We start from the raw sequence: 13344 nt of genomic DNA, 5'->3' as shown, positions 1-13344 counted from the left end.
GCTGGCATGAGGACTTTATGCGGACATTCCACTGTTTAAGGACATTTTGTAATGAAAGACGTGCGCGCAAATTCGCCGAGTCATCACGGAAATGACTTGGCGAATTTGTGTGCGCCGCTACAGGAAAAACACCTCCGTCTTGAAAACCATTTGTAAAATTCAGGCGGCTTTTGATGGCTTTCAACAAGTGAGTAACTGAAATTGTTTAACAGCTTGGGCATGTTCCAACTTGCCCGTTAAGGTTTCCAACGGAGGTGTTTTTCCTGTCGCGATCCCCCGCAGTCGGGTCCGGCCCGACATGCGACTCTGCCCGCACGTTCTTTCATTACAAAATGTCCGTTAACAATGGAATGTCCGAATAAACTCCTCATGCCAACTTCTTCTGAAAGTTCTTTGTTCTCTGACGACTTCCTGGGTCAACAGAGCCTGAAATCTGGAAGTTTTCAACTTGAAACGGCGAGACGCCGCCGCCTCGAAGCGCAGATCGCCGTCAGGCGCCGTGGGCCGTCCTTAAAGCGACACTACCAGACCAAAATCTCTCATCAGCCATTAAAATTTTTACCGAAAACCAGCTGAATTTATCGAATGGTGTCCGCTTTAAGCTCAGTTCTAGTTGAGTTGATGTGTCGTTGCAGTGATAAATAAGGTGGTTGTTCCACTAAACACGGCAGTGAACTGTAAACCTAATAAGTGAGTGATCAGAGACCACTGATGCAAGAGGCATGATATCAATATTTGTGACAGCAATACCATGTGCGAGAACCAAAGCCAGGGTATTTCCACTAATGTGCATTGAATCCTTAATGCTATATTCTTTACTCCAGTAGGGGAGGGGCCAGAGACTATTAACTGATGCCGACACATCTTTCTGGCAAGGTTACAAGTCCTCTCTGTGTCCATTTTGTGACCTCAGAGTGCTTCATCCTGACATCATTGGCGCCGATGTGAATAACTATGTGGCTATATCTAGTGTCATGTCCTTTGTCTTCACTGTTCTGAATGTTCTCAGTCTGTGTACTTTGTGTTTTACTTTTCTGTTTATTTTGCTGTTTTGTTTTGTTTTTTTTTCCCCGCAGAGGCCCAGTCTGTGTATATGGTGGTTTATTGAGAAGGAGAGGAGTCTCAGCGGCTGTTTGTTGGTTGGAGGAGTCTGTGGTTGCCACGGTAACTGGCGACCATGCCAGGAGGTCGCAGGGGTCCCAGCAGACAGCAGCTAAGTCGCTCTGCTCTGCCATCCCTGCAGACACTGGTTGGCAGCAACCTCATTAATGGTACAGGTCTCAGAAACAGGTAAGCACATGCAGTTGAATTACCTGAGGGTCGGAAAACTCTTACTCCCAGGTGCTGAAAGTCTTTAACCTCAGTGAAAATGGAACAATCATGGGTAGAGTTATGGAAAGCTAAAAAATAAATAAATGAAAGCGCCGTAGTGCAGTATAACAGTGCAGTAATTTTGGGTTTCAGCTTTATTTGTTTTTACCACTTTCATCCCTGCAGAATGACAAATTGGCGCACATCTGAAAAGTGTCTGGTTTCAGTTTGAAAAATTTTTGACAACCATCTGTGAGAGTCCACACAGTTGGTCAAAATCAGCTTGCGGCCCTGAGTGTGATGCACATGTTCAAAACCCTCTGGGCACCATTGAGATGGGCCATCTATCCGACGGCGGTCCATGTGCAATCTGAGCGCTATCTGACTGCAATTTACATATTCTGATGGCAGCGAAATAGGATCTGAAATGATTTGAATGCATATGAGGGAACCTTATAGATCTGGTACGGCAAAGTCTGCCGGTATGACCTGCATGTGCCACGTATAATAATGCCACTCCCGCAGCGTAAAGGGACTGTTGAAATGTATATAGCACGCTTCATCATGAGAATTACGAGGTCTGTCCGAAAAGTAACGGACCTTTTTATTTTTTTCAAAAACTATGGATTTGAATCATGTGAGCTTGCATCAGTCAAGCTTGAACCTTTGTGCACATGCGTGAGTTTTTTCAAGCCTGTCGGTTGCGTCATTTGCCTGTGGGCAGGCTTTGAGTGAGCACTGGTCCAGCCCCCTCGTCGGATTTTCATTGTCAGGGAAATGGCTGAGCGACTGCCACTTTGCTCCATGAAAATTTTTCAGAAACTGTGACAGACAGCCAGGTGGAAACCATTCGGAAAATTCAGATGGCTTTCGGTGAAGATTCTATCGGCGTCACACAGATTAAGGACCATTACAACCGGATTAAAGACGGCCCACACCGGCGGAGGGCGCGCCGCACTCCGAGCGGCCATCGACAGGCTGAAACGACCAGATCATTTCCAAAGTGAAGGCTGTGTTGATCCGGCCCGTCCTGTGACTACCAGAGAAATTGCTGAAGAGTTGGACATCAGCACTTTTGCGGCACATTCCACTGTTAAGGAGATTTTGTAATGAAAGACGTGCGGAGGAATTCGCGCTTCGGGACGGAGCCGCTCATGGTGCACAACAAACTTCCTCCGTGTTGGAAACCATTCGGAAGATTCAGACGGCTTTCGGTGGCTTTTCAGTCGTGTTGATGTAGTCTTAGACCAATATGTTGTGCTATCATTTCTAATAACGATATATTTAGAACCTCTAATTCTAAAAGCTTCCCTGACTAGTTCACTGATACTATATATTAGTTGGTCATGTTGGATGTTGGTATACAAAGTGGAAAAATCAAAAAATCAAAACTATCAAAATTAGAAAGGTCTTGTCTTAGAGTGATGCTGAAAAACTAATTCATGCATTTATTTCCTCTAGGCTGGACTATTGTAATTCATTATTATCAGGTTGTCCTAAAAGTTCCCTGAAAAGCCTTCAGTTAATTCAAAATGCTGCAGCTAGAGTACTGACAGGGACTAGAAGGAGAGAGCATATCTCACCCATATTGGCCTCTCTTCATTGGCTTCCTGTTAATTCTAGAATAGAATTTAAAATTCTTCTTCTTACTTATAAGGTTTTGAATAATCAGGTCCCATCTTATCTTTGGGACCTCATAGTACCATATCACCCCAATAGAGCGCTTCGCTCTCAGACTGCAGGCTTACTTGTAGTTCCTAGGGTTTGTAAGAGTAGAATGGGAGGCAGAGCCTTCAGCTTTCAGGCTCCTCTCCTCTGGAACCAGCTCCCAATTCGGATCAGGGAAACAGACACCCTCTCTACTTTTAAGATTAGGCTTAAAACTTTCCTTTTTGCTAAAGCTTATAGTTAGGGCTGGATCAGGTGACCCTGAACCATCCCTTAGTTATGCTGCTCTAGACTTAGACTGCTGGGGAGTTCCCATGATGCACTGAGTGTTTCTTTCTCTTTTTGCTCTGTATGCACCACTCTGCATTTAATCATTAGTGATTGATCTCTGCTCCCCTCCACAGCATGTCTTTTTCCTGGTTCTCTCCCTCAGCCCCAACCAGTCCCAGCAAAAGACTGCCCCTCCCTGAGCCTGGTTCTGCTGGAGGTTTCTTCTTGTTAAAAGGGAGTTTTTCCTTCCCACTGTCGCCAAGTGCTTGCTCACAGGGGGTCGTTTTGACAGTTGGGGTTTTTCTGTAATTATTGTATGGCTTTGCCTTGCAATATGAAGCGCCTTGGAGCAACTGTTTGTTGTGATTTGGTGCTATATAAATGAAATTGATTTGATTTAATCTAAGTTCTAAATCTCTTTATAGTTGCATGTTGTCTATTGCGCTTACCTGATCGTTTTTTTGAACTTACATTGTTTTTTGTAAAAAAAAAATGTCCATATGACAATATTTTACATATCTTTTTTAGAAACATTACCTAGTTTTTTTTACATTGTCATTAAGCCCATACGGATAAATTGTGGCTAGTTCTTTGTACCAGTATTTCTCCCTTTGTAATCGTTTAGAGGCTAAACTAAAGCATTCACCCTCTTCCAAAAATACTTGTACAGTGAATGTGAACAGCACCGTATGCTGCCGGGTGCACACCAAAACATCAAATTTAGGCTTTCATTTTTAGATACACCTTCTGGCAAATTGTAGCTCAACTTTCAGGTCTCCTTTTAAGAAAATCCTCATAAAATCAACAATAATGGTAATAATATTAAAGCAAACAGAGCTCTGGTATTAGATCGGAAAAGTATTGATATTGGCAGATATCCAAATTCAGTTATTGGGTTCGGATCAAATCGGAAGTGAAAAATTGTGGATCGGTGCATCCCTAGGGGCAACAGCTCCAGCAGGGGACCCCAAACTTTCCTTTTCCCTGCCACATTGACCACCTCTGACTGGGGGATCCCGAGGTGTTCCCAGGCCAGTGTGGAGATATAATCTCTCCACTTAGTCCTGGGTCTTCCCCGGGGTCTCCTCCCAGGTGGACGTACCTGGAACACCTCCCTCGGGAGGCACCCGGAAGGCATCCTTACCAGATGCCTGAACCACCTCAGCTGGCTCCTTTCAACGTGAAGTAGCAGCAGCTCTACTCGGAGATCCCCACAGATGGCCAAGGTTTTCACATTATCTCTAAGGGAGACACCAGCCACCCTCCTGAGGAAGCCCATTTCGGCCGTTTGTTCCCGTGATCTAGTTCTTTCGGTCATGACCCAACCCTAATGACCATAGGTGAGTAGGAGCGAAGACTGACCAGTAGATCGAGAGCTTCACCTTTTGGCTCAGCTCCTTTTTCGTCACAACAGTATGGTAGAGCAAATGCAGTGCCGTCTCTGCTGCGCCAATTCTCTGGCCAGTCTTGCGCTCAGTCACCTCATGAGTGAAACGGCCAATGAAGTGTCCTTTGGACGCTGATTTTTGCCTGCTGTGATAGACGGAAAGTTTGGGTTGCACTGTAGAATAAAACCATCCTGAAAATTATCTGTAGCTAAAAACTTTTTCTTGGGGCCAGTGATATTTTGTTTAATGGTGCATCATAACACAGTCCTTTAGTGCTGTTGCTTTTAATGCTAATGCAAACGCTCTGTTAACCTGTTTGCTGACAGCAGACTTATGTGTGTGCCAATGACACACTTGTCACAGAACAGTTTCCACATTATTCAGGACATAAACAATACTGGCTTCAGATCAGTCTGATGTGTTCTTCCTCAAACATGTTTATTATTTGTGTGGCTGTACTTTTTTTTTTTTCTTCCAGGAGCAGTAACTCTGTTGGTCTGTCTGCACCACCTCTGTCAGCTCTCATTACGCCAGAGCCTGTCCGTCACTCAAGAATCCCCGAGCTGCCTTTGGATAGCAGCCTGCTGTTTGAGTTCCTGCTCTTTCTTTATCTGCTGGTGGCCTTGTTTGTCCAGTACATAAACATCTACAGAACGGTTTGGTGGTACCCATATAGCCACCCTGCTGCCTCCACCTCACTTGTGAGAACACACTTTTTTGACGCTTCCCCCCTTTTTCCAGTAGCTATTTCCCAAAAAGTAAATACTTGTAAGTTGAGTTCAACCCTACACCAAAACTTGATATCATTGAATTTCTACAATATTGTAAAAATTGTTGAACCACATCACACTAAAGACCAACAGTCTTTAGTGTGATGTGGTTCAACAATTTTGGTGCTGGCAAAAGTTAGCAACCAAAATTTGTACTGTTTGAATAATTTAACATTGTGGATACAGTGGTTCTTGGTTACTAGTGTTGACAGGTGTAGCAAAACTACTAGGAAAAAGAAATTGTAGATGTATAGAAAAGTACCACCTTTCTGAGAAACACTCCAACTGACTTGCAGCCATTTATTCATTTACTTATTTATTTATTCATTGTTATCCCTTGCAAGTGAAAATTTGTGGCTTATATAGAAATCACCCTGTCCTTATGTCCATGAGTCAAATGTAACTCCTTGTAAACTGGTGGATTTCAATAAGATGTGCACAAAGACAAATTATTTGTCTGATGCATTTGAGGAAAGATGACTGGATATTTTTGTTTGATGCATCAGAAGATATTAAATTCATTAGCACAGTTCCTCCTAAACTGGTTTATAGATTTCAGTGAAAGTACACACAGTGGTAGCATGTCATACAAAATTGTTTGTGAATAATGTAATTGAGGCCCATTGTCTTCAAGGGGAGGCAAATGGAAACTTATCTGTTTTAATAAATCATATTTTTCAGTTACATATATTAATCAAAAACTTGAAGAAATGTCCTGGCTGTAAATGCAAAGTACCTTTAAAGCTAGCTCTCTCTCTCTCGCACACATACACCTACCTTCAACCGCTTATCCATGATCAGGGCGTGGGGAAAGCTAGCTCTATGACTGAAAAATTGTTATAATTACACCTTTTATTTTTTCCCTCTGACATGTTAACTCCTAAAGGTCCATGTCCACATAGTCTGCCTCTCGCCTACCCTGGCAGAAAAGTGCCAAGAGGATGCAGAGAAGTGCTTCAACACAGCACCTCATCACAGCACTTTCTTAAACATAAAAAGCTCTCCTTATGGGATTTGTTTTGATGAGTACAACTATCTTATTATGCACATGGTGATGAAAGCACTCACCCTCAGCAGGAACACTGCATCTGTTGTTGATATTGTGTGTTTCAAATCAATTGATTCTAAACAGTCTGATTCAATCGAATTAGCTGCTGGTGACATGGTGCCTTTCTAAAAAGTTTTGAGATGTTCAACTTAAAACCCACATAGTGGCTGCACACAAAAGCTGGGCTTGGTGTGGCACTTTTTCTCTTGGTGGCTCCATACACTGTTCTCTTTTACACATTTAAAAAAATAAAGATGCTGGCCCTGTTGAGGGGGAGGGGGGAGACCCTATATGAACATAGGCTCTTATGGTGATGAAATGATGCAATTGTACAATGTGATGGAAAACTAACAATGTGTTTCCTCATGTTGCTTTCATCCAGAACTTCCATCTCATGGACTACCACCTGGCTATTTTTATTACAGTCATGTTGGCCAGGAGACTTGTCTGGACTATAGTTTCAGAGGTAAATAAAGATTTAAGTGAACTTTTTTCCCTTAATTGAACAGTTTGTATAAATATGGAATTGGATGTCCATCCCTAATAGTATGTATAACTCAGTACATGATAAGTCTTACTTATTCTTATTTCACATCCAGGTGTCTCAGAGCAGCGGAGGATCACTGGTCGGCTATGTGGTTTTGATTGCAGCCCGACTCAGCTTGCTGGCTATGTGTGGTTGGGTGTTGTGCTGGACACTTGTCAACCTGTGCAGAAACCATTCTGTACTCAACCTGCTTTTCCTGGGTTATCCGTAAGTGTTTGAAATCTCTGCACCTTGCTACTTTCTGTCACACACACCTTCACATGTTGAAATGGTAAATGGACTGCATTTACAGTAGTGCTCAGAATAATAGTAGTGATATGTGACTAAAAAGATTAATCCAGGTTTTGAGTATATTTTATTGTTACATGGGAAACAAGGTACCAGTAGATTCAGTCGATTCTCATAAATCCAACAAGACCAAGCATTCATGATATGCACACTCTTAAGGCTATGAAATTGGGCTATTAGGTGGGGGTGTTCACAATAATAGTAGTGTGGCATTCAGTCAGTGAGTTTGTCAATTTTGTGGAACAAACAGGTGTGAATCAGGTGTCCCCTATTTAAGGATGAAGCCAGCACCTGTTGAACATGCTTTTCTCTTTGAAAGCCTGAGGAAAATGGGACGTTCAAGACATTGTTCAGAAGAACAGCGTAGTTTGATTAAAAAGTTGATTGGAGAGGGGAAAACTTATACGCAGGTGCAAAACATTATAGGCTGTTCATCTACAATGATCTCCAATGCTTTAAAATGGACAAAAAAACAGACGCATGGAAGAAAATTGAAAAAAAAACCCCATCAAAATGGATAGAAGAATAACCAGAATGGCAAAGGCTCATCCATTGATCAGCTCCAGGATGATCAAAGACAGTCTGCAGTTATCTGTAATTGCTGTGACAGTTAGAAGACACCTGTGTGAAGCTAATTTATTTGCAGGAATCCCCTGCAAAGTCCCTCTGTTAAATAAGACATGCAAAAGAGGTTACAATTTGCCAAAGAACACATCAACTGGCCTAAAGAGAAATGGAGGAATATTTTGTGGACTGATGAGAGTAAAATTGTTCTTTTTGGGTCCAAGGGCCGCAGACAGTTTGTGAGACGACCCCCAAACTCTGAATTCAAGCCACAGTTCACAGTGAAGCATGGTGGCACAAGCATCATGATATGGGCATGTTTCTCCTACTATGGTGTTAGGCCTATATATCGCATACCAGGTATCATGGATCAGTTTGGATATGTCAAAATACTTGAAGAGGTCATGCCCTTGAAATGGGTGTTTCAACAAGACAATAACCCCAAGCACACTAGTAAACGAGCAAAATCTTGGTTCCAAACCAACAAAATTAATGTTTTGGAGTGGCCTGCCTAATCCCCGGACCTAAATCCAATTGAGAACTTGTGGGGTGACATCAAAAAAGCTGTTTCTGTAGCCAAACCAAGACATGTAAATGAATTGTGGAACATTGTTAAAAAATCTTGTAGTGGAATAACAGCTGAAAGGTGCCACTAGTTGGTTGACTCCATGCCTCGCAGATGTGAAGAAATCATGAAAAACTGTGGTTATACAACTAAATACTGGTTTAGTGATTCATGATTGCTAAAAAAAAAGTTTGAACATAATAGTTTTGAGTTTGTAGCATCAACAGCAGATGCTACAATTATTGTGAACACCCCCTTTTCTACTTTTTTTTTTTTTTTTTACTAATAGCCCAATTTCATAGCCTTAAGAGTGCGCATATCATGAATGCTTGGTCTTGTTGGATTTGTGAGAATCTACTGAATCTACTGGTACCTTGTTTCCCATGTAACAATAAGAAATATACTTAACCTGGCTTAATATTTTTTGTCACATAGCACTACTATTATTCTGAACATAAATGAAGACCAACACGAAGAAAACACAGCTCTGAACAGCCATATAAGCTTGGTCTCTACGGGAATATCAGACCCTGCTCTTTTTGTGCTATCAAGACCGCAGCCTGATATTTTCGCATACAGACCTCGCGCTCTGTTAATAGTCCTGTATTATTGCCAGCTTTCTTCAGACAAGTCAGGGAATGGATACATGAACATTTCCAAGTCCAGTTTTTTTTTTAAATATATTTTTTCCCCTTATTATTTTTCTCCCACTGAATGTGGTACTGCAGCCTAGACCATAGAACTTATGGACGTGACATTTTCAGAACTAATACAAAACCCTGCACGCAACTCACACAAAAATTTTTAACAAATTCTCCTGTAGGGGTGCTATAGCATCACGTTTGCATTTTAGTTCATTACACCCAATCTGTACATAGCACATTCAACTGCCTTATATGGATGCAGTCACTAGATCCAGCGAAATCTCTTGAGTTAGGCTACACCCATTTGCAGCAGGATGTTTTTTCACAAATTGGAAAATTATGCAACCTGACTTTTTCAGAGACAACCCAGACCATTGCTCTGATCAACACCAAACTTTGCACAGTCTAGTGGGCCACCAAAGCTTAAGGTATTAAAATGAACTTGATGGGCCTCAGCCTACCTGAGAAATAAAGGACGAGCTTTCTGTTGCAAACACGTGACATGGGAAGTTGGGCTCGCCTTTGTATACAAATCTCACATGGCTGATGCAGAATAGTTCAGAGAAGGAGCCTGAATAAAACAGTTTCAGTTGAACACTAGGGGTGCCATCGGGCTCTACAGTTTATAGCTCAAAATTGGCTCATCAGAATTGTACCAAATTTGACATGGATAATCTTGGGACAGGTCTTACTTGAAACATACATACATCATGATTGTTGCAAGGGGATGTGGCCTATTTGCTTTTTAATTGGAAAAGTGGGCATGACTCAAACCATTCAGGCTATCAAGCTGTAAATGTCAGGGAAGATACAAACCAGCGCAAGGTAGGGCTACACAAAAATTGACATCTTTTCAACTCCAGGTTGCACTATAATAAAGAAAAAGGCATTTTCCTAAGTTTTTGGACCAGAACTCCAAAATGGTACATCGCACAATCAACATTCATGCATTCTCAAATTCTTTGAAGTGTGACAAATATTCTGATATAGGACATACCCATTTGTTTTTCCACGTTTATGCAGTTTTACAAAATATGTAAAAACTTTTAAGATCTGTCTCCTCCCAAGCTGTAACTTCGATCCACACCAGTCTTTGCAAGTTGAATCTATGGACCATTTAGAAGCTGAGGTTATTAAATTTAGCTTAGTAGGTCTGAAGTTGACAACTTAATAATGGTGCGTTTACACATAGGCAAGATGCGTTACGAATGTTATATTTGTGTCATTCTTGTCACATTCCTGACTTAACGTGATTTAACACATCTGAATAGGTTTCGTAATAGCGTGTGTTGGTGCGTGATATTCGTGATTTTTGTGGAGCATGTTTTTGGCTGTCAAAAAAATCTTCCACGAATGTCACGCACCACCCTCATTTCGCCTCATGTCGTGGAGGTCGCAACTGAGCGTGTTGATCCGTCTTGATGAGTGGTGATCCTTAATAGAACGTGACAGTGTTCTCTGACGTGCTGTTATGACCCACAGGGACACAACATATTTATTGAGACACAGACAACAGAGGAAAGAGTCAAATAGTCAGTTTTATTAAGTAATTCTTCATTCTTCTTGATTTATTTCATTTAGGTAGACTTCTTTATTAATGTTCCACAACAGAATCCTTACCTCCCCATGTCCCAAAAAGAATCCAAAAGTTACAAAAGAAAGTTGGGGCCTGGAAGGCCGGCTAAACAGAAACAACAGGTGCAGCAGTGGGCCAACCCCATACAGGGCTGTCGAAACCGCTGCAAACACCGGACTAACAAAAAGAGCAAAAGCCCCTAAACCCACTCAAAAGAAAAGTGAAAACAGGACAGCCAGTCCCACCAGGCCCAAAAGAGAAGAAAAATCCAAAAATAAAGCTACAAAAAAAAACTACTCACAGGACAGGCTCAGGCCTAAGGCTTGCGGCCTGCATCCTGACAGCTGGCAGCTGTGCATTCTGACGAGCCACGCCCAGACCCCGGCACAAAGTGAGCTGGAGAAGGTGAGAGAGAGAGAGTGAGAGACGCACCCGCAGACAAGCCTATTTATAGGCTGGCGGAGGGGGCATTTCCACAAAACCACAAAAAAAAAAAACCCACAAAAATCAATAGACAAAAAATAAACATACTTATAACCTGAAAAATAAACCAGAAAAAAGATATTAATACAAAAATAAGAATGGTAAGGACCCGTAACACCCTCACCCAAAAAACACTGAATAGGATCCTGAAAAAGATCCATTCAGTGAAAAAACAAACCTACAGCCGCGAAAGCGCGTCAGCCACCACATTGTCCTTTCCACGTATGTGCTGTACAACAATAATAAAGGACGGCAGACATAGAGCCCAATTCATCAGCCTCTGATTCTTATTACGCATGCGGGCCAGGAACACGAGTGGGTTGTGATCTGTAAAGACAAGCACAGGCACACTGGAACCACCCACATAAACTTCAAAATGCTCCAAAGCCAGGACCAAGGCAAGAGCGCCCTTCTCAATGGTAGAATACCACCTCTGATGTTTATTAAGCTTCTTCAAAAAATAAGAAACAGGATGTTCAACCCCATGAGCACCATCTTGCACCAGGACAGCCCCTACCCCTGAATCACATGCGTCTACAGCCAACTTAAACGGCACATCAAAACAAGGCGCGGCCAAAACAGGTGCAGACACCAACAAAGACTTGGTCTGCTCAGATGCAGACTGACACAAGTCAGACCAACAAAAATCCACCTTTGAACTAAGGAGATTAGTCAGCGGCGCAGCAACTGCTGAAAAATTCTTACAAAACCCCTATAGTACCTCACCATCGCCAAATACCGATGCAACTCTGTACGAGTGGTGGGAACAGGGACAGCTAAAATAGCCTCAACCTTAGCCTGAACAGGGCGCGCACCTGACCTCTCCCCACCATTTTCCCAAGATAGGTCACTGTCGCTTGACCAAATTCACATTTTGAAAGATTTACAGTCAAATTAGCCTCACTCAGATGTGCAAAAAACTGAACCCACATGGTCTACATGCTCAGCCCACGTTTGAGAACAGGTCACCACATCATCAAGATATGCCTCACAAAAACCAGATAAAACCCTGTTCATAAGCCGCTGAAACGTCGCCGGAGCATTACATATCCCAAAAGCCATCACCGTATACTGGAGGAAATCATCGGGTGTGACAAAGGCAGAGCTCTTTTGGCCCCATGCCGTCAAAGGCACCTGCCAGTATCCCTTTAGCAGATCCAGATTCGTGACAAACTGGGCAGCTCCAACATGATCAACACAATCCGCCATTCGAGGCAGCGGGAAACAATCCGGCTTCATCACCCCATTGACCTTCCTAGAGTCTGTACAAAAACAATCCTCTCCATTGTGGCTTTAATGGTTAAGAGACACGGCGAACTCCACACACTACTGCTCTTCACAGCAATATCGTGCTCCACCATATACTCCACTTGCTTCTTCAAACGGCACCGCTTGAATGGATTTACTCTGTAAGGATGTTGTTTTATGGGTTTAGAATCACCGACATCAATATTGTGACTGAGCACATGCGTCTGAGTGGGAATATCAGCAAACAGCAACCTATACGACTGGATCAAATTGACATCCTCCTGCTGGGAAAAATCAAGATGAGACAATAGGAGAGGCAAATTTTCCAACACCAACAAATTAGAAAATTTCCCCTGAGTCAAAGCTGCAGGAAAGACATCACTGTCAGATTCAGCACTGGACTGCTTCCCCTGCACATCTGTCACCAAACTGACATGTGGCTCAAATGACTCAACATCACTACCACCAGCAGACGAATTTGACAAAGAAGAAGCATGCTCAACATATGGTTTCAGCATATTTATGTGGCATAAACGAGACTTCCGCCGCCTGTCAGACGTAGTCCCCATCACTGACCCTTTTCTGAACCAAATGGGGCCCACTGTAACGTGCTTGCAAACTTGACCCTGGAATAGGTAATAAAACCAAAACCCTTATCACCAGGATCAAACCCCCTCAGTTTCGCTTTCCTGTAAACGGACCCACACAGTCAACCAACACACGCTCAAAAGGTTCAGAAACTGCTGGAATTGGATAGAATGGAGCAGGTGGAATTGTCTGATTAGGCTTCCCAGATACTTGACAGAGATGACACGATTGACAATAGTGTGCCACATCACGCTTCAACCCAGGCCAAAAGAAATGACGCAAAATGCGATCATACGTTTTCCTAATACCCAAATGACCCACTAACGGATTATCATGAGCCAGCTTCAATATTTCAACATGGTACTTCGCCGGAACCACAATCTGCG

General features: G+C 42.6%; 1 protein-coding gene across 1 annotated transcript in view; it reads left to right on the top strand.

The window, feature by feature from the left end:
* The window catches only part of tmem39a (transmembrane protein 39A), a 51117-nt gene that overhangs the window by 14669 nt on the left and 23104 nt on the right, over positions 1–13344 (top strand). The window contains exons 2-5 of the mRNA XM_034194467.1: positions 1077–1290; positions 5116–5338; positions 6838–6921; positions 7055–7209. Of these exons, the coding sequence (XP_034050358.1) occupies positions 1178–1290; positions 5116–5338; positions 6838–6921; positions 7055–7209 (575 nt within the window). The 5' untranslated portion in view covers positions 1077–1177. The remainder of the gene's footprint in view (positions 1–1076; positions 1291–5115; positions 5339–6837; positions 6922–7054; positions 7210–13344) is intronic.

The sequence above is a fragment of the Thalassophryne amazonica genome, chromosome 2, assembly GCF_902500255.1.
Source record: "Thalassophryne amazonica chromosome 2, fThaAma1.1, whole genome shotgun sequence".
Classification (NCBI taxonomy): Eukaryota; Metazoa; Chordata; class Actinopteri; order Batrachoidiformes; family Batrachoididae; genus Thalassophryne; species Thalassophryne amazonica.
This window is presented reverse-complemented; position numbering and strand designations above follow the sequence as displayed.